Source organism: Echiichthys vipera, assembly GCF_963691815.1.
Source record: "Echiichthys vipera genome assembly, chromosome: 10".
NCBI classification, from domain to species: domain Eukaryota; kingdom Metazoa; phylum Chordata; class Actinopteri; order Perciformes; family Trachinidae; genus Echiichthys; species Echiichthys vipera.
In genome coordinates, this window is record NC_139835.1 from 27702963 (window position 1) to 27729418 (window position 26456).

A 26456-nucleotide genomic window follows, 5' to 3' on the forward strand; every position below is an offset into this window, starting at 1 on the left:
GAATGTCTGTGCGATTTTATTCAAACTGCCGTTCACCAGAGGCCCATTCACCGTGTCGTTATTCATTTCTTACTCAGTTTCATGAGGATTTTGTACCATTATTAGAACAGACTTCCACAGATCTCTCTCTTTCCTCCGTGATGCTCTTTGTGTAACTGTTTTTTCAGATTCACGGAGTGAACTTTTCCACCGCACGTTCCCTTTTTCACGGCCGTCCTCCGTTCAACAGCGACTCTGAAAAGCTTCAGCCTCTTTTTGTCCGTTAGAAAAAGCTTGTTTTGTGCTGCGAAATCCAACAAATGCATCACGACAGAGGATGAATACAGGATTGATTAACTGATGTTACAGCTATGACGTAAAGCGGGACGTTTGGATGTGTGGACGTGTGATTTACCTGCGCTGCCTCCCAGCCCCACTGCCGATATTTGGGATCGTGGGTGAACCTCCACATGTACCAGTAGGTCTCGATGACCTCCGGCCGCAGGATGTAGTACTTCTCGTTCTGCCGCACGGCCACCGCCTCCAGGCCGCTGTCGAACTTAAAGGCCTCCGGGCCGAGCTTCAACACTTATGGAGGAGAAGAGAAAGGTGGACGTGGGGGGAAAGGAGGTGATACAGGAAGAGGGAAGACAATGAGAAAAACAAGAAGGGTAAGATGGAGCAGGGGAGAACAGAGAGAGAGAGAGAGAGACGAGGAAAGAGAAACGAAAGACGCAAATGAAGGAAGGAAGGGTGAGATGGGGGAGGAGAGATGGAGGGAAAGATGGAAAAGGGGGGGGGGTAAAAGGAAGTGGAGAAACAAGGAAAGAAAGTCAGATAAAGAATGATTAAGAGAGGAAATAAACATTATCTTCTGCTCATTGTTATGGTTCAGTCACTGGTGATTACAGGTCAGAGCCCATATGAATCAGTGTGTGTGTGTGTGTGTGTGTGTGTGTGTGTGTGTGTGTGTGTGTGTGTGTGTGTGCCTGTGTGTGTGTGTGTGTGTGTGTGTGTGTGTGTGTGTGTGTGTGTGCCTGTGTGTGTGTGTGTGTGTGTGTGTGTGTGTGTGTGTGTGTGTGTGTGAGAGTGAGATAAAGCCATAAAAAGCCTCCAACCCATTGATTTTTACTGGATTTTCATCTTTTTACAACCCCTGTTTTCTGCCAATTAAGTGTGATGGGCCTTGCATTAGTGAGGAGTTGACGGTTGCCGTGAATGACTGCTCATTAAGAACTAACAGGCCAACTTCAGACCGCCTGCCCGTTTCTATCAAGCTCTCCTGTTTTCTCACTCTCTCTCCATCTTCATTTGTTGCCACAGCAACTACTCCTCTCTCTCATAGCAACCTCACAATTTCTCGACCACACACACACACACACACACACACACACACACACACAGACAAACAAACACAGACACAAACACTTGCACATAAAATCCTGATGCAAGATCACACGCCGGTGTTTCTTTGCTGACAACTATTGATCCTCGACTAGAAAACAACCCGAAAAAGAAAAAAGGTTCCTCTACGAGTAGATGAGATATTTATTCACGCTTCCAGCTACTAAAGACAAACGTGACTAATCAACCAAGACAGATAAAGTAAAGGTAGTTTTATTGTTTGTGATCCTAAAAGTCACGACACCTTCACAGCCGATCACTTTCTGGAGGTTTTCTTATCAAATACAAATGAAAACGTCTCATTTTGAGGTCATAGATGTGAATTACAGAGCATAACAGCAATAATGAGGATAATTATAATGGCTTTAATGTAAGAAACACCACCGTGATGAATGTAAAGTAACATCTTCAGGTTAATCGATTAAAAGTTATTTCAGATATATTACTTTACAAGTTATTTTAAATCTGTCATCCGCAAAAAATGTACGCACAGAAACCTTTCACACTGAGTTCCTGATGTTTTATTATAATATTCGAAAAAATGGCCAATATAATAATGTAAAAAATATATAAAAAATAAAGAAAATTTGCAAGACGTGACAAAATGCTGCTGCTTTGTCTTCTTTTTGTCTCCACTCTCTGCAACGTGCGTTTGGCAACGCGGCGACCTGAAGGGGCTTGAGCTGTCCTCCCTCCCTGTCTCCATCCTCTGCCGCTCATCTCATCTTCATCTCTTATCCGGGGTCGGGTCGCGGGGCCTGCAGCTTTAGCAGGGGACCCCAAACTTCCCTTTCCCGGGCCACATTAACCAGCTTTAACTGGGGGATCCTGAGGCGTTCCCAGGCCAGTGTGGAGATCTAATCTCTCCACCTGGTCCTGGGTCTTCCTCGAGGCCTCCTCCCAGCTGGACGTGCCTGGAACACCTCCCTAGGGAGGCGCCCAGGGTTCATCCTTACTAGATGATCCTGAACCACCTCAACTGGCTCCTTTCAACACAAAGGAGCAGCGGCTCTACTCCGAGTTCCTCACGGATGCTGAACTTCTCCCCCTCTCTCTAAGGGAGACTCCAGCCCCCCTCCTGAGAAAACCCATTTTGGCCGCTTGTACCCGCTTGTACCCGCGACCTCGTTCTTTGGGTCCTGACCGAGATCGAGAGCTTTGCCTTCCTCAGCTCTCTTTTCGTCACAACGATGCGGTAGAGCGACTGCAACACCGCCCCCGCTGCTCCGATTCTCCGGCCAAACTCACGCTCCATCGTCCCCTCACTCGTGAACATGATCCCGAGGTACTTGAACTCCTTCACTTGGGGTAAGGACTCATTCCCGACTCATTCCCTACCTGGATCCTCTGTCGCTTAAACAGACAAATCTTAACTGTGCTAAAAAGAAGTGTGTGTTTGTGTGTGTGCGTCTGTGTGTGTCTGTGTGTGTTTGTGTGTGTGTGTGTGTGTGTGTGTGCGTGTGTGTGTGTGTTTGCGTCTGTCCTCACCCGTCCTGTCGTAGGACTCGTGGCAGGTGTGTGCGATCTCAGCTCCCAGCTGCAGGTAGTGTCCGGCCTTGTCGTCGGGCGAGCCGTCAGCGCCCAACGCGAACATGCCGCCGGCGAAGCAGGCCAGGTGGCCCATCTTCCTCTCCAGGTGGCCGTTCTTCCACTCGCCAATGAACGTCAGACCGCCGTTGGATTTGCGTATCAGGTGGCGCTCGATTGCCTGGAGGGAGGGAGGGCGTGTGTGAGTGTGTGTGTGTTAAACGAGTGTTAAAGTGTGGACATTTATGAGAAAATAAAGTGGAATGAAGCGGTGAGAATGTGGAGAGAGGTTTTTGTATGCAGGTAGCGATTGAAACAGAACAGGAGGACGAGTGAATTGTATGTTTTTGGGTAAAGATGAAGAAATATGGTGAGAAACAGGACAGCATTTATTATATTTGGAAGGTGGATGAAGGTTATGAATGGAATAATAAGTGTGTGTGTGTGTTTGAATGTATTAATGCGGTTGAGTTGTGTGACATTGAGTGCGTGTGTGTGTGTGTGTGTGTGTGTGTGAAGGTTGTGGAAGAAGAAGAAAGAGAGAACAAAGTGCAGAATTTAAAACCCGCACACATCCCTCACCCTTGGCTCTGCAGCATCTGCTCTGCTCACTCTTAATGACTGACGGACAACTTCATCAGCTCACAAAACACTAACAGCTGCTTCCTGCTGCAGCCAATCTCACTTTATTTCAAAAACAACAGCACAGCTCTCTCTCGTACGGGGTACTGAGAACTGTACGCAGGGAGTGTAATGTTTTTAAATCAGTGTTGGTGATAAAGGAAAAGTCCAACTGGCACAAAATTGAAAACAGAGCTGTTACTTTTCTTGCTGAAAGATGTTGAAAGTTGCAACTGGTTCTATGTCTTTATTAATGGGGATCACACCAACTGTGACGCTTAATCGGGCCTGTGGCGTTCAGTGACCCCATCCCTACTTTCTACCTACCTACTTGTCCCGCTTTTACTCATAACCACACCCATCCTTTGAACTCTGCCTTCATCTTGATCTCAGCTACACACCTGTAAAGTCGTGTGACTGGCAGCACAATCAGGCTATACAGACGTGTAAACACATACTCACGAGGTGAAAACAAAACCAGTGTCGCTGTCGCTAACAACTAAACATAGAAAGTGAAATTAAATGCCAAGCCAGTATGCAGTAAATAAAAAGACATGCATGTATGAGAGCAAGAATATGCATCTTCAGAAGAAGGTGTTGTGGTTGCCGTCCGTGAGAGTGCACGCAGCCTGTTAAAGCACAGGTTACAAACGTCCACAGATCAGTATTTTAAAAAGTAGAAAGTTGCGTGTGACTGGTTCTAACACCTGAAACTGAAATCATAAAGCCACAATAGCTGATTTAGGAGCTGTATGATAAAAGGATTTCTGTCATCGTATCAATCGTTCATTTACACAGAAATTAGTTCAATCCATAGACTGTAAAAAAAAAAAAAAAAAAGGCGTGTTCATAACAGTTTAAAAACTCTTGTTCTCACTGTTCTGACTTATTGATAAATACACAGTCTCTGCAAAAGACACAACACACTCTTCCTCATTCTCTCACACACTCTGGGGGCTGATAACAAACGGATTGACACACGCATGCACGCGTCAGGCATGCAGACACACACACTATTTGCATGTCATTTGAGGACGCTCGCACACACACACGCGCGCACACACACATGCGCGAAACACACACGCGAACACACACTCGAACACACATACGCGCGAACACACACGCTCTCTCACTCCCTAAACCCCTTTCTTCTCTCTTCTCAGAGTGCGATAATGTGTCATATATAACACTTATCAATGAAACTATCTAATGTTTTGGGCATAAATGCATAAAAGCTGCACTCACAGTTCTTGTTTCTATTCTTCAGATTATGTGCACTGTTTTAAAATGGCGCGTCTCCTCTGGATCATCTTGTGGAAATGAAACTGTACAACATACGCAGACTTCTGATGGCACTGTACCTCGATGGCGTCGTCGTAGGTCTTGCGGGCTTCTGTGTCGGTCTTGTCTGACATGAGCCACGCCTTCAGCAGGTACTCGTAGAAACTGTCCCCGAGTCCTCCAACTGAGGTGTGGTCTGCAGAGAGAGAAGGAGGGAGAGAGAAAAGGTTTATAAGAGCAGGCTGGAGGAACAAGGATGAACAGTGAAGAGAAAGAAAAGCGTGAATAATTCATCCTTCGACTTTGCCTGAAAGTCACTGGCAGCGGAGAGCGACACGCGGCATCAAAATCTTTTCTCCTCTGCAGTCACGATGTATTGGCAGCATTTTCTCCCTCGCTCATTTCCTGTTTTTGTTTACTGTTTCCCTGATGTGCTCACATTTCAGCGTCCCCAATCATCCTCATGAAAGTTCACACAGCTCTCGTTTCTGTCCTCATTTGCACGACGCCGTACAGAGAGGACGGGACGCAGCCAGCGCTCGTTCTGATCAGACGATGGAAATAAGTTCTTTTTTTCATCCAGAGGGAGTTTGGAGTTTGGTTACTTTGGTCTTTTTCAGGGTAATTTCACCGACCTATGAAATATAAATGACATTAGCGAAGAAACGACATCTAAGATATGCTGTAGTGCAGCGTTATGACAATAGATGCTGTGCTTTATTACATTAGGTTCATTTAGCTGAAGCTTTTATCCACAGAGAGACGTACAATGAGTGCATTCAACCATGAAGATAAACCACGGTTTGGGCAGAATAATGCATATTATTTTATTAAACAGGGCTGCAACTAACAATGACTTTCATTGATTAATCTCTAATTCATTTTTGCTTTGAATAGATTAGCTGATTGGTCCACATCAGTGTCATGGATCAGGGTTTCCCCAAAGCCCAAGACGACCTCCTTAAATGTCTCGTTTTGTCCCAAACTCAAAGATTTTCACTTTGTTGTCAGAGTCCCTACACACAAAACAAAGCACCAACAACGTAGTTAGAGAAGCAAGAGTTTATTAAAAGAGTGTTTTAAAGACGTACCTACTGGCCCCTGTACCAGCTCCTCTCATAGTAAAGTCCATTACAGTGGATTACCAAAGCCAATCCCAAAGGAAGGAGCCCATTGGTGCTTTGTTTTATGTGTAGGGACTCTTCTCATGCTGCTGCAGAGGTTTGCTGTTATTTTCAGCAGCATTAGTGGTTAAAAAAGACGTTTGAATGCCTTCACTGTACTGCCCCGAGCTAATCAGTGTTAGCCACGTCCGGCTGTTAGCTACTCCCCCAGACCATGAGATGATTTTGTGGCGGATGTACAGCCTTTGCAGCATTTTGATCTAAAACGTCTATCCAGGGAAGTAATTGAGAAGGACAAGAGATCCACTGAGCTTCGACTCTGCCGGGTGAAACTGGAATATTGCTCATCAGCTCTTTGTGATCATATTCGCTACTTGAAGAAGATGCTTTGTGTCTCATCTTTAGAGATGCTTCTCTGTGTGGGATTGAAATGCCTGCAGGTACATGAAGAAAGTCACGCATGATGACGGACGAAGCCATGAATTACTCATCTTTTGTCACGGAGCGAAGAACGCAAACATCACAAACAGCCTTGGAGTCATTACTGAGGGCAGAGTGCGCTGACGCGTCGGGCACATGTGGATGACTGAGTTTCTGTATTCGCACGGAAAATGAGCACCAGTGCGTAGGAAACATAATTAGTTAATAAATGAGTTAAAATCTTCTATGCAAATGAGTCGATTTGGTGGAATAAAATCATTGCGGAGAGACAATAAAAGAGACCGTACACCAATTATGACGGCAATATCAAGTCTGTGTCTGTTATTTACAGTCACAGTTCTTCAGGACTCGTAGCAAATGGCACTTTGCCGCAATAGATATTGTATTTTCCACATGTTTTATGCAGAGTGTTCATGCAGCATCAGCAGCACTAAAGCACTTACACCGACACAGACTTCCTCTGGGGTGTTATTTGGCAGTTAACGACGCGTACAACACTTTTCTGTTTTCCAGGGGTGGAAAATAACCAGCAGACCTAAGTGAATGCTGGTGTATTGTGGATCCATCTTGAGTATATTTCTACTGTGCAAAGCATCTGGCAGGTCACCAGCCATCTTCTGGTGGCTCTGTTCCATGCCGAATTATCATACTTGGGTCGGTGAAGTACTGAAAATGGCCTCCTTGAGAGTCGTTGCTGAAACAAAGACACTTTCATACCCTGGTTATAGACAGCCTGGTCACATTGGCTGCTTGCAGAGCTCCTATTGGTGTCTGATCAGCTGTGAATCTATGTTGAATCTTCCTGAAGGGAGAGTCAGTGTAATTAGGTGTCACGCTGCCGTTTTTGGTCCCAAATCACAGCATTTGTCAAACCATCTCCTTCAGGGTTAACACACACAAAAGGAAACGTTTCTACCAGAGCGCTTGAAAAGAGCGTCCGACCGAGTGTTGAGTCGTAACGTTCGACCCTGCAGCAGAAAAGATTCATACAATCACCACAGTTTGAAGATTAGTGTCACTAATTCAGTCTCTGACTAATGGACGGAAACATCACGATGTCACAGCGAAGTCGACCTTTTGGATATAAAATGTTGTCACTTCATCATTTTACGCTGCCAGACATTTGTGTGGAACGAAGGGCTGCAACTAACGATTATGTTCATTGTTAATGAATCCATTGATGAATCGTTTAGTCTATTGAATGTCAGAAATAATTGTGAAAAATGTCCGTCCACGTTTCCCCCGAGTCCAACGTGATGTCTTTAAATACGGATCTAAAACCAAAAGATGTGAATTTGACATGAAATAAAACAGAGAAAAGCAGGAAATCTTCATATTTGAGAGGCTTGTGATAGAAAAGTATAATTCGGAGTCCAAAGGTGACTCGGCTGGGAACCGGAGCCGGTTTGAGTCCCTGTGTGGACCATGAATGGAGCGTGGACTGGTGGCTGGAGAGGTGCCAGTTCATCTCCTGGGCACTGCAGAGGTGCTGTTGAGCAAGGCACTGAACCCCCAACTGCTTGCGCTGAGCCATTGGCAGCCCCCTCGCTCTGACATCTCTCCATTAATTGCATGTATAGGTCCTGTTTGTGCATGTTTGTGTATTGTATAGGGCCTGTGTGTGTGTGTGTGTGTGTGTGTGTGTGTGTGTGTGTGTGTGTGTGTGTGTGTGTGTGTGTGTGTGTCATGAACAATATAATAACAGAGTGAACAAATTGAATTTCCCCTTGCGGGATTAATAAAAGGAGTTCTTCTTCTTCTTCTATTCCGGTCGTAGACTTTACACAAAGGATGGTTCTTGTAGATCTTGTAAAGACACAAAATGAATCCTGCATCACCTGTGAGATACTACACACTCGAAACACGGCTCTTTCTGTCCCTTTACCCTGTGATACAAGTATGACTACGTTTATTGCCTGTTTGTATGCTCCTGAGAAATCCTGTGGTATGAATGTGACTAATGCTTCTGCCTTACCTTGTACGTCACCCGGCTCAACGCTGATTTGTGTTTTCATGTTCTGTATTTAAAGCGAACGGCCCTCAGCTCTGCGTCCGTCTCTCCTCTAGCCTTTACTGATAGAGTGAGTTTTCTTTCCTACAGGGAAAAACCTTTGAGAATATCGCCAGCCTCAACCTCTGTTGAACGACTTTTCCCATAACAGGCTGAAAACAACATTTTCTTGCATGAAAAATTACTTGTACGATTATTACTTTGAAAGTAGTTGTTCTTTCTGTTGATCGACTCATCGATTATTCATCGCAGCTCTAGGGAAATGTCATAATTAGCGCAGGAATTCTTGAGTTATGGTCAAATATGTGTTTTGAGGGGACAGTGACCTTTGACCCCTAAAATCTAAATCACCAATCATCCTCGAGTTCAAGTGGACGTGTGAGCCACATTTGAAGAAGCTCCCTTAAGGCGCTCCTGAGACTTTGCGTTCACAAGAATGGGACGGACAACAACAAAAAGAAACGCCATAAAAAAGTGACATTTATAATAATAAATCCCCAAATTCACCAGCTGATTTCACTATTTCACAACACGCACGCACGCACACGCGCGCACATACACCCTAAACTCCTCTCTTCTCCATCCGTTTTCTGACAATTTGAGGGGACAGTGACCTTTGACCCCTAACATCTAAATCAGTTCATCCCCGAGTTCAGTGGACGTGTGAGCCACATTTGAAGAAGCTCCCTTAAGGCGTTCCTGAGATTTCGTATTCACAAGAATGGGACGGACAACAACAAAAATCGCAAACGAAAAATGGCACTTACAATAAAAAGTCCAAACCCACCAGCTGATTTCACTATTTCACAAGATGATAATGGAGGATTGTGTGTTTTTTTTTCCAATGTCATCTTATAAGTTGAATTTGTGTCTTTTCTTTTATGATTCCTTCTTTTGTTTTGTTTTGCAAAGTCATTCATTCATCTTCAACCTCTTGTCCCTGTCGGGGTCGTGGGGGGGCTGGAGCCGATCCCAGCTGACATCGAGCGTGAGGCGGGGTACACCCTGGACAGGACGCCAGTCTATCACAGGACACATAGAGACGAACAGAGACAGACAACCATTCACACCTACGGGTGATTTAAGAGTCATCAATGAATTGCCATTTTAAAACGCGGTCGGCACCCAGACGCCTGTGTGTTGTATTGACTCACGGTTCGGGCTCTTGAGAGATGATTGACCGTTAAGACGTGTGACATTTTCGCTGCCTCGCTGTCCACATGCTTTTGTAAGAAGGTACTTTTACATTTAAACCCGTAAATAACAGGACTCTCATCTAGTTTCCTGCTGCGCTGATCGAGCTTTGTCTCACTCTCTCTTGTGTTTGCAGATGTCTTTGTATTTCACTGATCTGTTGTTTTGATTCTTACACTGAAAGCAAAACCACTGACAGACCCTGATATGAGTAAGTAAGTGAAACCACAGCATCAGACGAGAGTAAAGATAACACATCACACACATCTCAAACTGCTCTTTCACACAAGATGGTTTTTGACTGTAAAGAGGAAAAATAAGAAGCTGCTTAAAATAAAAAACTGGAACAGGAAGTGTTCAGAAGTCTGATCTTTTCCTCTTGTCCTACACCCTCTCTCTGTTTCGCAATCACCTCGCCCACTCTTTCAACTTAACATCCGCCCACACACACTTGCACACACACACGCGCACACACACACACACACACGCACACACTCACTCCCTTCTCCATCTTCTCCGTCCGTTTTCTGACAATCAAAGGGTCCAGGTCATGCAGGGAGCGCCTGTCAATCAAAGGCAGGGTCTGCTGAGGAGGCGGCTTCAAACACACAGCCACAAAGACACAGGAGCTTCAAACACACTCTGGTTTAAAACACAGGTCAAGGGCACAGGATGCTGAGGAAATACTAATAACGCCTGTGAATGCTATGGAGAGTAAAAAGGACATCCAGGTTTTAGTTCATGTATCAAACTAGTCTTTTTTTTCTCCACCAATTCAATTCAGTTTTATTTATAATGCCAAATCATAACAAAAGTTATCTCAAGACACTTCAGTCCATAGGCGACTTGGCTGGGAACTGCAGGGTCGCTGGTGTGAGTCCCTGTGTGGACCATGAATGGAGCGTGGACCGGTGGCTGGAGAGGTGCCAGTTCATCTCCTGGGCACTGCCTCGGTGCTGTTGAGCAGGGCACCGCACCCCCAACTGCTCGAGGCGCCGGTCACTGGCAGCCCCCTCGCTCTAACATCTCTCCATTAATTGCATGTATATAGGTCCTGTTTGTGCATGTGTGTATTGTATCGGGCCTGTGTGTGTGTGTGTGTGTGTGTGTGTGTGTGTGTGTGTGTGTGTGTGTGTGTGTAACCTGGATAATAACAAGCACAGAGTGAAAAAAAATGAATTTCCCTTGTGGGATGAATGAAAGGAATTCTTCTTCAATTTATGATTTACGTCGTAGACCCAACCTCCATGAGCTATTTGCAATACCTCTATAGATTTATCCAGCAGCCCTGTGCAACATAATTTACAAACCCTGCTCAGCTGTAAAAATGTACTGTATGGTGCACATGGGATGCTCCGTGTTCAAGCTATTTAATCAACAATATGACCCAAAACCAAGATGTATATTTTCCCCAATGACTGAGTGGGCAGGAATCGATGAAGAGGGACTGCGGCACGCTGTTCGGCTCTTTTTCAGTCGCCAACGCAGGAACAAAAACCAAGGTGAAACCAGCAGCTAACCAGCATATGGATGTCATTTAGCTCGCTAACGCCGCCGTGCCCCACGCACCGAACCACTTACAGAAGACATGCTGAAGTTGTCACTCATCTGGCGATAGTAATGAGCTTTCGTACGCAGTGACAAGAGTGTGTGGTTGAAGCATTATGCTCCTTTAGCCAAAACCTCACCTCCGTAACTCGCCGCAAGCTTACACTGAAGCCTGTAACGGTGCACATAAAGATGGCTGCTGCTCTGACCGTTCAGCTACATTGGTTTGAATGGGAATTTCCTTTCTATCCCTTTCTGTTTCTGTCGTCTGAAGCATTTTCTGCTGGGACAAACAGAGTGAGGTTGTACTTGAGCAAGTAATAATTACTTTTAGCTTTATGGAAATCCAGTGAAGAAAAAAGGAGTGTTTGACAGTGTCGTGTGTGTGTGTGTAGAGTGTCGGTGTGGAGGTTAAAAAGAGGGAGTGGGTGGTGTGTGTGTGTGTGTAGGCAAAGAAAGTGTGTGGTAATAAGGCTGTCAGTCACAGCAGGATCTCATTAAGACAGAGGAGCTCAGCCTCATTCCTCATTAGTCTGTCTTAACTACTGTCTACACACCTACACTCACACACACACACACACCTACACTCACACACACCTACACACACACAGTGATATATATGCAAACAACCTCGACACACGCTTCCACCCTTCAAACACTTTACACGTTGTCTCAAACTCAGGCACACATTCACGTGTTCTTCTCAACCAACACTAACAGCTACTCATAATTCAAATGTTCATCATTCAAACACACACAGAGCTCCGTCACACACACACACACACACACACACACACACACACACACACACACACACACACACACACACACACACACACACACACACACACACACACACACACACACACACACACACACACACACACACACACACACACACACACACACACACACACACACACACACACACACACACACACACACACACACACACACACACACTTATTTGCCTGTGGCCGGCTCTGTGAAAACCAAACCAATTTGACTTGTTAAGAAGATTAAACAACCCTCCAAATGGTGGCGGCTGATGCCTGACTCTGGGAATGATAATCGTGGCATCGCGTCAGAACCGTGAGCAGCGGCTGTGGAGGATCTTTGTTGTTGTCGCCTTATTAATGTGCGTATTGTTGATTAAAAAACAACAAGAGAAACAAGTGATGTTTGTATTTCTAGGTTTCAAGTCCTTCTTACGGCCGAAATGGGTTTCCTCAGGAGGGGGGCTGGAGTCTCCCTTAGAGAGAGGGGGAGAAGTTCAGCATCCGTGAGGAACTCGGAGTAGAGCCGCTGCTCCTTTGCGTTGAAAGGAGCCAGTTGAGGTGGTTCAGGATCATCTGGTAAGGATGAACCCTGGGCGCCTCCCTAGAGAGGTGTTCCAGGCACATCCAGCTGGGAGGAGGCCTCGGGGAAGACCCAGGACCAGGTGGAGAGATTAGATCTCCACACTGGCCTGGGAACGCCTCAGGATCCCCCAGTTAGAGCTGGTTAATGTGGCCCGGGAAAGGGAAGTTTGGGGTCCCCTGCTAAAGCTGCAGCCCCCGCGACCCGACCCCGGATAAGAGGCTGAAGATGAGATGAAGTCCTTCTTACGACACCTTTAATCCTAAACTATGAACAAGTACTTCATACGACCACACTTCAGAATAAATACCTGAACCGTCCCTTTAAGGTGCTTTAGCTCAACTCAACCCTTCTACCCCTGAACGCGGATACAGTGGACGTACGATTGGTCGTGATTATTTCATTTAGCTTAATGAATGAACTCCAAATGTGGTGAAATGAAGAAATGAATCCAAGGGCATTTTTTGCTCTGAGCCCCCTCAGGTTTCACATTAATTGCATTCCTCTCAGCAGAACTCCCCTCTCTGCCTCTTTCGAACTGCAACATGCAGCACTTCATGCCCACAGGGCTCCACAGCACCTCAGGTTGGGTTTTGGAGCAGCTACGGGCTTTAATTAAACCAACGCTGCTTTGCTGTAATCAACTCAGCTTGTTAAGGCAACAAGGTCGAATGGCAGCTAATTAAAGTGTCTAGGCTTAAGACCACAGCACGCAATAACACGCATGCAGATCACTGAATATTTATGTGCACAAAGACACAGTTTGAGTGCTCTCGAAGACAAATGTGACGTGCAAACATGCTACATTTATGAGTCAAATGCTAGGAAACCCATAAACGCATTCACTCTCGGTTAAAACATCCATCATCAACGGCCCAGTGTGCAGCTCACCAGCTAACTATCCATCTGTTAATGCACTCATCCATCAATCCATCCATCAATCTACCCTCCCTCCATCTTTCATCCGTTTATTTTCTCCTGCTTTTGGCCCAACGTCTGTGCTCTTACAAGTACGTCCGTCTGACTGCCGCAGTCACAATCCATTTGTCCATCCATCCGTGAGAGAGTGCTCTGCGTTTGTTTGTTTAACACGTAAAATAAATATGAATGAAACAGGTCTCATTTAGCCAGAGCACAGTTAGAAATTCTCTGAAAAAACTGTATTTTGAGAGTGGTGCTGTTTAGTTTTCTCCTCTGTGCAGTCTACATGTGTGTAGGGCTGGAAAATATGATTCTATTCATCGTCAAAATGATAGAAAACGTCTATCATATTGCATTATTTATGTCATTTGGATGATTTATGTGTTGATCCTTGCACGTTATGCTCATTTTGCACTACAGCTCTTTAAAAAAAATGAGAAAACTACTTTAATGTGTATTTAATTCACACAGAAATATTTAAAAATAGGCTTTACCAAGCAGTCAGAGAGGCACCACATACAGTACATACCGATCTGGAGTGGGCCGAACCTGGAGAACCACTCCAGTGAGATCAGAAATCTCTGCCACAGAGTTTCTCTCCAGGCTGACGTTTTGTAAAAGCCTGTGCACGTGATTTCTGCAGCCTTCAGCATGTTTTTTCACACACTCACCCTCAAGAGTACGGCTTTGATGCTGATGCTTTTTCCGTTAGCAACAAGGTAGCTGCAGTTTCTCACAGGTGCATCGCCAATCTCTCCGCAACGACTACGACTGTTTCCTCAAACGTGTCGACAATGTGTTCATGTGTCTCTGTTCTCATTCCTTGCAGGTGTTTTTTACCATGATGCGTCTGATTGCAGCCGCGTTTTCCATTAAACTCTGTAATTAAAAAGGAACTGGTCTATTTCTCTTGGAAAACAAGACACTGCCCACTATTCTCGATTGGAGGACATTTTCCGCGGGCAGCTCTCGCCTGTATGTAACATTTGGATCTATAAAAGCATATCCAGCAAAGTCCCTGCTACTCTTATTAGCACAACACAACCAAGGGAGCGAATAGGAAAAGCAGTGCATCTGACTGAGAAATGTATTATAATATAAATGATTGTATTTATTTTTTAGTTCCCATTTCCTCGGGTGTGTGTTGTGAATTTGAATTGACCCAATCTGTCTGAAAACAACAGAATATATTCAAGATTAATATTTTCATTTCCTTTCACTGAACTGAGCAGATAGTCCTATCTGATTGACGAGGGGAAGAAATGAATGAAAATATACTTCTAAGGAGTGCAAACACACACACACACGCATAGAGACACACACACACACACACGCACACGCGCACACGCACACACACACACACAGACAGAGAAACAGACACGCAGACACAGACAGAGAAACAGACAGACAGACAGACAGACACACACACACGCACACACACAGAGAGACACGGACACACACACAGTCACACACACACACATGCAGACACACACACACACACACGCACACAGACACACACACACATGCAGACACAGACACGCACACACATGCAGACACAGACACGCACACACATGCAGACACAGACACACACACACATGCAGACACAGACACACACACACACGCAGACACACACACACACGCATGCAGACACAGACATACACACATGCACATACAGACACACACACACACACACACGCAGACACACACGCACACATGCACACACACACGCACACAGACACACACACAAGTATGCAGACACAGACACAGACACACACACACACACACACACACACACACACACACACACACACACACACACACACACACACACACACACACACACACACACACACACACACACACACACACACACACACACACACACACACACACACACACACACACACACACACACACACACACACACACAAACAGGGATATTTTAATACCCACAATGTTAAATATTCTGGTGGAATATTAAAATAACAAATCTCAACATATCCGTCATCCAGCATCTTTAGCTGCTGTTGAGAAAGATTTAAAAAACTCTCCCTACAGAAACGCAGAAAAGTAAACAAAAAGGAATATTTAATGCTCCCCCGATGAACGCTGAAATATCCCCACGTACACTCAAAGTGCATGTATGAAAGAAAAATGTGAAAAAATCTGAGTAAATGTTTTTGGGAGATGACTCGAACGACCGTCACCATCACGCTCTGAAGTCTCAGCAGCCGTAACAGAGAAATCTCCCAAACTGAAAGAGTTTAAAGGTTTTATTGGTCACAGACTCAAATACGTGCCGTAAAATCTAGAGTGGTGTAGTTTAAAGGCTGCGCTGAAAGGACGAATGGTGGTCGGTTACACTGACCTGAGCGTTGTCTGTGCCCTGGTGACAGACTGACAGGCTGGAGGGAGGGATTTGATTTCGTAGGTGTGTAAAATATTCTAAATAAATAACAAAACGTTCTAAGTTATGAAGACGATACTGTGAAAATAAAGTTTTAAGAGTACCCCATCAGTCTGACAACATGAATGCTTTCATGTTTGTTGGCGTTGCGCTTCTCTTTTCAAATGTCGTGGGGCACTTCCTCAACATGGCCGCGATCAAACGGGTTGTTTGTCCATCACCACATGTCAAATCGGGTGAAATCAATGATTGCAGGCGCTGTTACCCAAAACACTTTGTGCCACACCGGCTTTACTTGTATATTTGCCAGTCCTCGTTAGTATAGTGGACAGTATCTCCGCCTGTCACGCGGAAGACCGGGGTCCCATTCCCCGACGAGGAGTCCTTTAGGGAAGGCAATAGCTCAATCCATAGGTGACTTGGCTGGGAACCGGATGGTTGCTGGTTCAAGTGTGGACCATGTATGAAGTGTGGACTGGTAGCTGGAGAGGTGCCAGTTCATCTCCTGGGCACTGCACCGAACCCCCTACTGCTCAGGGCGCCGGTCATTGGCAGCCCCCTCGCTCTGACATCTCTCCATTAATTGCATGTGTGTGTATTTCAGGCCTTTGTCAGGTCTGTGTGTGTAACATGAATAATAATAATAGTGAAAAATTCAATTCAATTTCCCCGTTGCGGGATAAATAAAGTAATTCTTCTCTTTTCAGTTATCGTTGGGCACTTCCTCAGCATGACCACGATCAAACGGGTTGTTTGTCCATCACACGTCAAACCGGGTGAAATCAGTGATTGCAGGCGTTGTTACCCAAAACACTTTGTGCCACACCGGCTTTACTTGTATATTTGTCGTGAACTACTTTAAGCAGAAATGACAGGTTTCGAGGAAAGACTAGTGTGTACCCTTGCGTCTAACTTTGACTCAGTGAGTTGTTAATTTCCCCGGGCATACCGCCAGAATGTAATCAATACTCTGGGAATACCACGTTCCCTCTCCGCCAACTTCCTCCGCTTCGCTTCAATTTGTTCTCATTAAAGACGATCCATTCTGCTTCTTCTCTTTCCTTCGCTTAGTGTTAATCTCTCCGCTTTCTCAGAACATCTGAGTACATGATCATTTGAGGCTCGCACGAACGTTTTGACTCTTCTCCCAGCTGGCTGCTGTTGAATCAACAATCCAGGAATTCCAGAGTATTGTCTGATTACATGTACACAATGCATCTCAACACCTGAAATTGCATTTTATCCCCCCTCAATTTGAAAACAACACAAAAAGAGCAGAAATGTGCATGGGAACATCATTAAACTCAGGACTTTGAGTTTAAATGTAAAGCATTGGTATAATGCCACGGTGACGGCTTAGATGCAGTTATTTTTTTTACAATCCTGTCGAAGTAAAAGCTGTACTTACGTTGGCCCCAGCGACCCGTACGAGGGTTCAGGTAGTTTGGGTAGAGCCCGTTGGGTCGGTCCATTTTGGCTAGCAGCTTCCGGATGTGCATCACCTGAAGTCACCAGATACAAGAGTCTTTATCCACATAGAAAGCTTTTTGTAATGCTAGATTACTGGCCTGATTAGACGCCAGACTACCCTAGATACTAGACTTAGATAGACCTCCAACCGATCAGGGCAATGAAACAACGCAGCACTGAGCGACACATGCAAGTTGGGCCGGTTCTTGGTTGTTCTGAAGCTAGAAATAAACGGTGGCGGGGTCACAAACTTCATGAAACTACAGCAAAAGAGTAAAAATGTTAGGTGAGAAATAGACAATACAGAAACAGAATCTTGATTTTTATTCATCTGAGTTTTGTGAGCCTGGTGAGTTGCACTGGATAAGGAACGCCAGATATGTTTGTGACGCTTCTCCACGCTAAATGGAAACAGGGTCTACGTTTACAGATGTTCCCAACAGTAAAGTCTATTTTATAATTGTGTGATTAATTTTACATTTATTTATCGTGCAGTTCTCTTTTAATATACAGTACAGAATATAATTGTTCTTTTCTCATTCACAATGCAAGATAAACACCACAGAAATTACTCCGGCATGAAACTTCTTAAGTTATTTCTGTGTTTCCTATTTGCCTAAAGTACGGGCATATTTATAAAAAGTGACGTAACAAAGCAGAGAAGACATTGAAACCACCACACACAGACGATACTAAACCACAGTGTTACCTTCTGGTAGTAGGCGGGGTTCCCTGTCAGGTAGGTGAGGTGGACAAACTCCATGTGGAGCGTCCCAAACTCAGCCAGGATGCTGCTGCCGGCTGACGCCCAACCCCAGTTACGACCGACGCCACTGCAGAGGAGGAAGAGACAAAGGTTATAATCAACACTCGCACACAATAGAAAAAAGTGACCGTGTTGTATCTGCCTGGGGGTGATATCAATACGGACGGGCGTCTCACAACATACTGTTTCTACGTCTTTAATGCTGCAAATGAAGAAAAATAACCACGAATGTGAATTTCAAGCTTCTTGCATTCATAAAACTTGATCACTGCAACTTAACATTTAGATTTTATTATAGATCTTCCACAACATCCATGACGTGTTTACTTTTATTCCACTGCAATAATTACACCCACACCTGTGAAGTGTTTTCACTTATTATGATGCAATAACACAAAACTCTTGTTCTAGTGCCATTTGGATTTATTTATCTTACTTATTGTGTTTGAACTTGCTGTGGCTCTTTGTTTGCTCAGGTTGTCTTTGTCTTTGTGTCTTCGGTTGCACTGATCAGGAGTATTTCCGGTGTATTCCTGATTTTCCCCTCGTGGGTCAATAAAGCTTTTTATCTATTCTGTACGATGACAATAAAGGCTTTCTAATACAGTGCTACATTATTTTATGGATGTTTCTCGAGGGTACAAGCGTCTGAAATGTGTTTTCTCAGGAGGGGGGCTGGAGTCTCCCTTAGAGAGAGGGGGAGAAGTTCAGCATCCGTGAGGAACTCGGAGTAGAGCCGCTGCTCCTTTGCGTTGAAAGGAGCCAGTTGAGGTGGTTCAGGATCATCTAGTAAGGATGAACCCTGGGCGCCTCCCTAGGGAGGTGTTCCAGGCACGTCCAGCTGGGAGGAGGCCTCGGGGAAGACCCAGGACCAGGTGGAGAGATTATATCTCCACACTGGCCTGGGAACGCCTCAGGATCCCCCAGTTAGAGCTGGTTAATGTGGCCCGGGAAAGGGAAGTTTGGGGTCCCCTGCTAAAGCTGCTGCCCTCGCGACCCGACCCCGGATAAGAGGCTGAAGATGAGATGAGATCTTTCTATAGCACCTTAAATACTGATGAAGAAACCCACACAACTCCGCTAACGTCTGGCTTTTGTCTTTAGTGGGAAACGTTACAGTCGACATTAGTTCCAGGGACAAATGACTCTGCAGCAGTTATGTGTTAGTAAGTAGTGCAGTTATATATTTATCAGCTCAAGAAATCCACAATCAGACATCGTTGCCCTAGCTGGGGAAGTGGCTGTGGTAGCTGGATCCTCAGGTTGATCAGGAGCTCCTGCACTCTGAATAGCTTTGACTACTGCTGCTGAGGCTTCTGTGCGGGGGACATGCTTCCTTCTTTCAATGAGTGGAATTTAAAGTGCCTTTCCCAGCTACTCCAGGAACACCCTTGTGTTCACTCTTGTTCTGCTTACGAGACATCCAGGTCGGGTGGATCTCTCTCCAAATCACAAAGGCATTGTAGGAGGAAACATCACTGATGTTGTGGAAGATGACCAGGGGCTAGCGGGCAGTCATCCTTCTGCAGCTGTATGTTCCAATCACCTTATCTAGGTTGTCCACACCTCCCTTGTTGCGGTTGTAGTCTAGGATGGTGACTGGCTTCCTGTCCTCACGATCGCTAACGTCACCGTCTGCGTGCAGTGTGCTCAGAAGAACCACATTCTGTTTTTTCTATGGGAGGTGAGAAACTAGAGTGGTGGTGGGCGTGAAGGCAAACTTTGATGAGAAAACCTCTCTCTCCTTTGACGCAAGCAGTGCAGGAGGGAGCTCAGGCTTGTTCTTTGGAACTGTACCAACCATGGTGATCTTCCTCTCCAGGAGGTGCTGTCCGAGTTCATAAGATGTGAAGAAATTGTCACATGTCAGATTGTGACCCCTCAGTCCCTCTGTCACATCAAGCACCACTCTCATCCCCTGGTTCTTCTCTGGGCGTCCACTGGTCGGCTTCCCAGGTATAGACTTGCATTTTCCAAGCATAGCTTGATTTGGCATCGCAAGCCACCCATGACTCGATCACATATTTTGCTAGCTTGCTTTTTTTCTATTGCTGGTGTGATAAACAGGTAGAATGTAGAGACAATGTCATGGGCATGAGAAACGGCATACCTTGTGGGTCCTGGGGTCATCTTTATGACGTTTTGTTCTGCTTGCCTGCCGTGATGGTCATACGCTGCTGAGGAACATGTTATGTTGCCATTTTTTGAAAGGAAAGTCTCTCTTCCAGCTTCAGGGTTTTCTTCTTCTTCTGAAGATGATTCATCATGCTCTGGGTCGTATTCCTCCCCATCTTCTTCTTCTGATACATCCGACACACTCATGGCTTCAGCACAGACAGAGTTCAGGGCCCTGTCATCTGCAGCACCTTTATAATCTCTGCAGTCTGCGATAACACCTGTGTGTTGTTTACGTCTGCTACTGTCTTGTTTACGTCTGCTACTCATTGATCTGAGACTGATCAAAGACACAGCAGTCCGCGAGAAGACCACATGATTTGTCTTGTTTACGTCTGCTACTGTCTTGTTTACGTCTGCTACTGTCTTGTTTACGTCTGCTACTGTCTTGTTTACGTCTGCTACTGTCTTGTTTACGTCTGCTACTGTCTTGTTTACGTCTGCTACTCATTGATCTGAGACTGATCAAAGGCACAGCAGTCCGCGAGAAGACCACATGATTTGTCTTGTTTACGTCTGCTACTGATTAAAACAACTCAAACATTGAAACATTCTGTGGTTTGTAAATAACTCTGTGACCTTGATTTCAACTCTTTTTGCCTCACGGGTCATTTTGACCCCAGGACGACCTTTGTACCTTTTTTGGTACAGCTTATATGGAAATGTGAACAAAAGCAACATTTCACTTTTTCTACTGCTGGTGCCAATCCACGAAAAGTCCTAAAATTTCGTAATTATCGTTTAGGGGATTTTTTTGTGGTTTTTAACACAGTGGCGGGTCATTTTGACCCGAAGACAACAGGAGGGTTAAAATGCAAAGGTAAGTCTCTCTAAATGTAAGAAGTTCTCACTGGTGCACTCCTCTTTCTTGGATTTCACTGATTTCTCGGGCGATATTTGCCTTGTTGACTTCAACCGGCCTGTCGATAAGTACAATTATATTCACTGAATGCAGCGGCCGATGTTTATCTGCAGTGTTGCATTCATTTTCATCTCATCTCATCTTCATCTGCTTATCCGGGGTCGGGTCGCGGGGGCAGCAGCTTTAGCAGGGGACCCCAAACTTCCCTTTCCCGGGCCACATTAACCAGCTCTAACTGGGGGATCCTGAGGCGTTCCCAGGCCAGTGTGAAGATATAATCTCTCCACCTGGTCCTGGGTCTTCCCCGAGGCCTCCTCCCAGCTGGACGTGCCTGGAACACCTCCCTAGGGAGGCGCCCAGGGTTCATCCTTACCAGATGATCCTGAACCACCTCAACTGGCTCCTTTCAACGCAAAGGAGCAGCGGCTCTACTCCGAGTTCCTCACGGATGCTGAACTTCTCCCCCTCTCTCTAAGGGAGACTCCAGCCCCCCTCCTGAGGAAACCTCCTTCAGAGATGGTTTAACAAAGGGCTTTAAAACTGTATTTTTTAAAATATATATAATGAAGATTTCTTTGTTTGCCTGGCACAAAAGGAGGAACAATGACAAAAAAAAAATTGGCTGTTGTTTTAAACGTAAGTATTGTTACAGAATTTTAAAAAATCTACTTGATGCTGTGAAACGCGGCGCACAGCGTTGGAGTGACTGCAGCCTCACCCCCGGTGCAGGAGCTTGTCTCTGTCACGTTTACACAGGACCATATGTGACACAGGAGGCGTCTGGGACTGCTTCAATGTTATATGAGTGCATGCAACATTAATGGGCTGCAACGTCTCCCGGTTTGAAACCGTTGTTCGGAGCTTCTGAGCTTCAGTACTAATCAACAGCGAACACATTGTGTTATGTTGCGGATCAGCTGCTTTCTGCAGTTTTTTGAATAATCGAGATTATAACAGCAATGATGAAGTGGACTCTCTCTGATATGTTCAGTTATTCAAACCGATTCAACTCCTTTTGCAGAGGAAAGTTGAGTGAAGCCACGTTGGGAATGACACGAGGGCAACGAATGATGGAATAAAAAGGATGAAGGTGTGAGAACAGTGTGTACGAACCCACACAGTCCTGCAAAGAGGTCTGATCAGACAACGAAAGGGAAAACATGTGGGTGGACTGAATTTTAAACAAGAAGAGATGGAGTTAATAACTATTATTATTTATTTGGAAAGAAACTTTACTACTTTAGTACTTTAGTACTTTGGGGCGGCAATAGCTCAGTCATAGGTGACTCAGCTGGGAACCGTAGGGTCGCCGGTTCAAATCCCCGTGTTGTCCACATATGGAGCATGGAGTGGTGGCTGGAGAGGTGCCAATTGATCTCCTGGGCACTGCCGATACGCTGTTGAGCAAGGCACTGAACCCCCAACTGCTCGGGGCGCCGATTCATTGGCAGCCCCCTCGCTCTAACATCTCTCCATTAGTTGCATGTATATTGTGTGTGTGTGTGTGTGTGTGTGTGTGTGTGTGTGTGTGTGTGTGTGTAACCTGTACTATAATAATAACAGAGTGAAAAATTGAATTTCCCCGTTGCGGGACTAATAAAGGAATTCTTCTTCTTCTGATCATTTGTAAGGTAGATATAAAGTATCTGTAAACCCAGTTATATGTCTTTTAAAATAATTCAAATTTGTAGTTGAATGTGTATTTAAGACATTTTAAAACCTTCGCAGACATTAAAGCAGCAGTAATCAATACTTTTATATTAACAACAGATGACGTGATTACTTATGTGTGAAAGGAAATAATGGTTGTACGTAACTCAGTATATTCACACGTCTCACATGTGACGGTTTAGGTACAGGGTGAGGGGGATTATTGTCGTTGGCACGGTCACTGACCTCTTAAGGTTGACCATGGCCCAGGGGATTCCTGTCGGGGTGTTAAAGGCGGGAAGCAGCTTCTCAGCCAGCTGGACCGCCTTCAGCTTGAATACCTGAAGAGAAAGAGAGAGAGAAAAGAGGGTTAGCTTTCCCTTTCATTGCACTTCATCAACCTTTCCTTCTTAATATTCCTCTCACAGCTGACAGGTACGAGCATAAACCAACCGCCAACAACCAAACAAATGCAGGATGAAGGCAAATAAGGCAGAGTGAGACGTCAGGAGACAAACGATTGCTAAATGATGGCCACAGAGTGTCGGAGCAGAACAGATTTATGGAGAAGACCGGGACACTAATATATGCAAAACCTTCCTTCAACGGCTGCATGAATATATGAAATGTTGCAGAATACCGGGGAGACAAAGCTTGGAGGTCACACCAAAGCGAGTGAGACGAGCGAGATACCAAAGTGCACAGTCAGAGTCGGGTTTCTATTATCGCGACTGCCGTCTTAATTTATACAGACTGATGGGGAGAAATGGACATGTGTTCGTTTTGAGATTACACAAGTTCCTGCACTCGTCTGACAGATGAGGGCTCAGAAAAAAAATCTGCTGCAGCCCTTGTTCGTTTCTCAGTGTGCCAGTCAAAGAGATAAAAGCAAACTACGGTTGTTCTGCTGCTGAACTCGCCGCATACACGAGCTGAGAGCTGAAAAGGCACCGTGGAACCGCGGTGGGTGATGAGATTTAAGACAAACGGCAACAAACAAAGTTTACCAGTGATGTTTATTAATCTTGATGTTTCGTTTTCTTTCATTCATGGTTAGTTGATTTTCTCACCACTATCAGAGAACACCGCACATCATCATGCTGGAATACCCTTTTTAAAGACCCTTTCCAGACATTTTAGGAACTCATGGACACATCAGCGACACACTTTAACTCCTCGGGTGTTAAAGGGCTTTTCTACGTCCATACAAAGCTACTAATGGGAGTGAAAATGAGGCCTGGGCATGTTGGTGCAGCTCCACAATGATTGAGATACGTAAAAGAGAATCAGGCGTAGGTTTATGTGTCCGGCCTCTGCTGTGTGCGCCTCTTAGCATCTTTGTGGCTAGTTATTAGCATGTGAGACCAGACAGTGTTGATCCCCATCGAGGCTACACTTATCTCTCTACGACACACACAGAGCGGTAACGCTATGCCTCGCGGGTTATTTCCAAAGAGTTCAAACTTCTATTCCTCCAATCATTGATCTAAAAAACTTGCATTGCCCCGTCATTCATAAGCAGTTAAGAACTCATGGACACCTCTCACCGGTCACATCAGCGACACACTTTAACTCCTTGGGTGTAAAAAGGGCTTTTCTACATCCATACAAAGCTACCAGTGGTAATGGAAATAAGGCCTGTGCATGTTTGTGCAGCTCCACAATGATTTAGATACGTAAAAGAGAATCAGGCGTAGGTTTATGTGTGTTTATGTGCATCTCTTAGCATCTTTGTGGCTAGTGCTTAGCATGTGAGGCCAGACACTTATCTCTCTACGACACACACACATAGCAGTAATGTTATGCCTCGTGGTTATTTCAAGAGGGTTCAAACTTCTATTCCTCCAATCATTGATCAAAAAAAAATTTGCATTGCCCCATCATTTATAAGCAGTTCAACACCAGGGTGTAAAGGGACCTTATTCTAGTTCATGGGTGTCAAAGTCAAGGCCCGCTGGCCAGATCCAGCCCGCAAATGAATTTTCTCGGCCCCCGGGATGATATTTGATTAGTATTAGAACCGGCCCGCACGCCACAGCCGCCTGCTGGTGTTTTTCACGCACCAAAACTACATTACCCACAATGCAACGGTAGCCCGCGAACTCACTGCAGCGCCGCAAGTTGGCCTTTCAGCATCGCTGTTCAAGTGGGATTATATGAATACACTGCTCAGAATCCCAAAATTGCACCCACTGAATGATTAAAATACCCACAAACGTCAGCTGCAACCTCTTTGGGCAAATACAAAAAATTTGAATACCCTGCAAAAGGGGGTTTAAAACTCATAAAATGTATTAACATTTAATACTTTTTAAGACACTGCAGACACCCTTTCCCTTTGTTTTGCTTGAAAATACTCAGTTTATTAACAGTTTGTTATTCAAGCTGAATTTGTCATTTAAGGGACACCTGCGTCATAAACCCCCGAACATATCTGTACAAAGGTGTCACTATATGACGGACCAAACAAGACATCGTATTCATAAAATCTAATGTTATTCACAGCATGAACATCTATTGATCACAGCATGAACAAACTTCAGTGAAAGTCATTTGCGGCAGGACAATAGAACCTGCCGTTCATGAACCACGCACTTAAAAATGTTCTTTACCCGTCAAAAGCAATCAAGCCGTGTGGCGCCGAGAGACAAAAATGGAGCCGACAAAGACACAGGTGCGAGCTCATCAGGGGTGGAAAAGGAAAATGTGGATTTACAGTCAGTTTTTGAGTGTAGGGAAAAACTCCCCCTGGAGGAAACGTAATTACTGCTACAAAGGTAATGTCAGAGGGACATCAGCTCTAAGGCACTTAAACTTAGAAATTATGGTAATTCATTTATTTCACAATCAGTAAAAAGAACAACTGTCACAAAGTGATTACAGTCCAATTTTCTAGACAATGAATAAGGAAGAAATGGCTTTATTAAATCAACTTCAAGAACACTTCAAGAGGTAGATTACCTCCGTGAATTAACTTCATATTAATTAACTAAATAAAGAGGACCAGTCTGCACACTTCTACAATGACACATTCTTAAAATCCCAGCTGGAAATTTCTCTTTAAAGCATCTTGTCGAGTGTTGCGTTTGTATTTTAGTGATATGTCACTCGCTACGTCTGCGGCAGCTGATGGTTTACCTGCTGTTCACAAGCTCTGCAGTTGCATTGCAGTAATCTTAATATAATCTCAGTCGTCTTGATACCAGACTGCCAGCAGATTGGAATAGAACCTGTCCTGAACGTACATTTCCGCAAGACTGTCAGTCCCCACTCTTTAGAGATAGTCAATTTCCAGTTTTTCGATGTATCTTCAACTTCTGAAGGACATTTGTGGCATAAATGGATAAATAGGGAGTTGTAGACAGCAGTCAGAGAGAGAAAAGTACTCCAACGCGGGCCAGACGGAGGCTGACTCATCAATGCAATCCGTCAGGGCTGAGAGGTTTAACACAGAGATCAGATCTATGGAAAAATCCTGCTGTCTCGCAAATTAAGAGAGAGCAACAACACATGCTGGTGTTTGCGGAACACTTAAGCAGCCAGTGGGACATCTCACAGAGGACCTGGGAGGTCAAACTGTGGAGTTAAACACGGGACAAATACAGGATGTAGAGACAGGCCTGCAGATGGGGAGGATATAAGGGAGGATGACAGAGGATCAAGAAGACAATGGGGACGTTTCATCCACCTGTTTTATGCACATTTTCCATTTGTGC

At 44.9% G+C, this 26456-nt stretch overlaps 1 protein-coding gene across 1 annotated transcript in view; it reads right to left on the minus strand.

Moving 5' to 3' along the window:
- man1a2 (mannosidase, alpha, class 1A, member 2) overlaps positions 1 to 26456 on the minus strand; it is a 162438-nt gene that overhangs the window by 18330 nt on the left and 117652 nt on the right. The window contains exons 7-12 of the mRNA XM_083921419.1: positions 22987 to 23081; positions 17997 to 18120; positions 17226 to 17319; positions 4893 to 5008; positions 2872 to 3091; positions 395 to 567 (exon numbers count right to left, since the gene is read on the minus strand). Coding sequence (XP_083777545.1) covers positions 395 to 567; positions 2872 to 3091; positions 4893 to 5008; positions 17226 to 17319; positions 17997 to 18120; positions 22987 to 23081 — 822 coding nt within the window. The remainder of the gene's footprint in view (positions 1 to 394; positions 568 to 2871; positions 3092 to 4892; positions 5009 to 17225; positions 17320 to 17996; positions 18121 to 22986; positions 23082 to 26456) is intronic.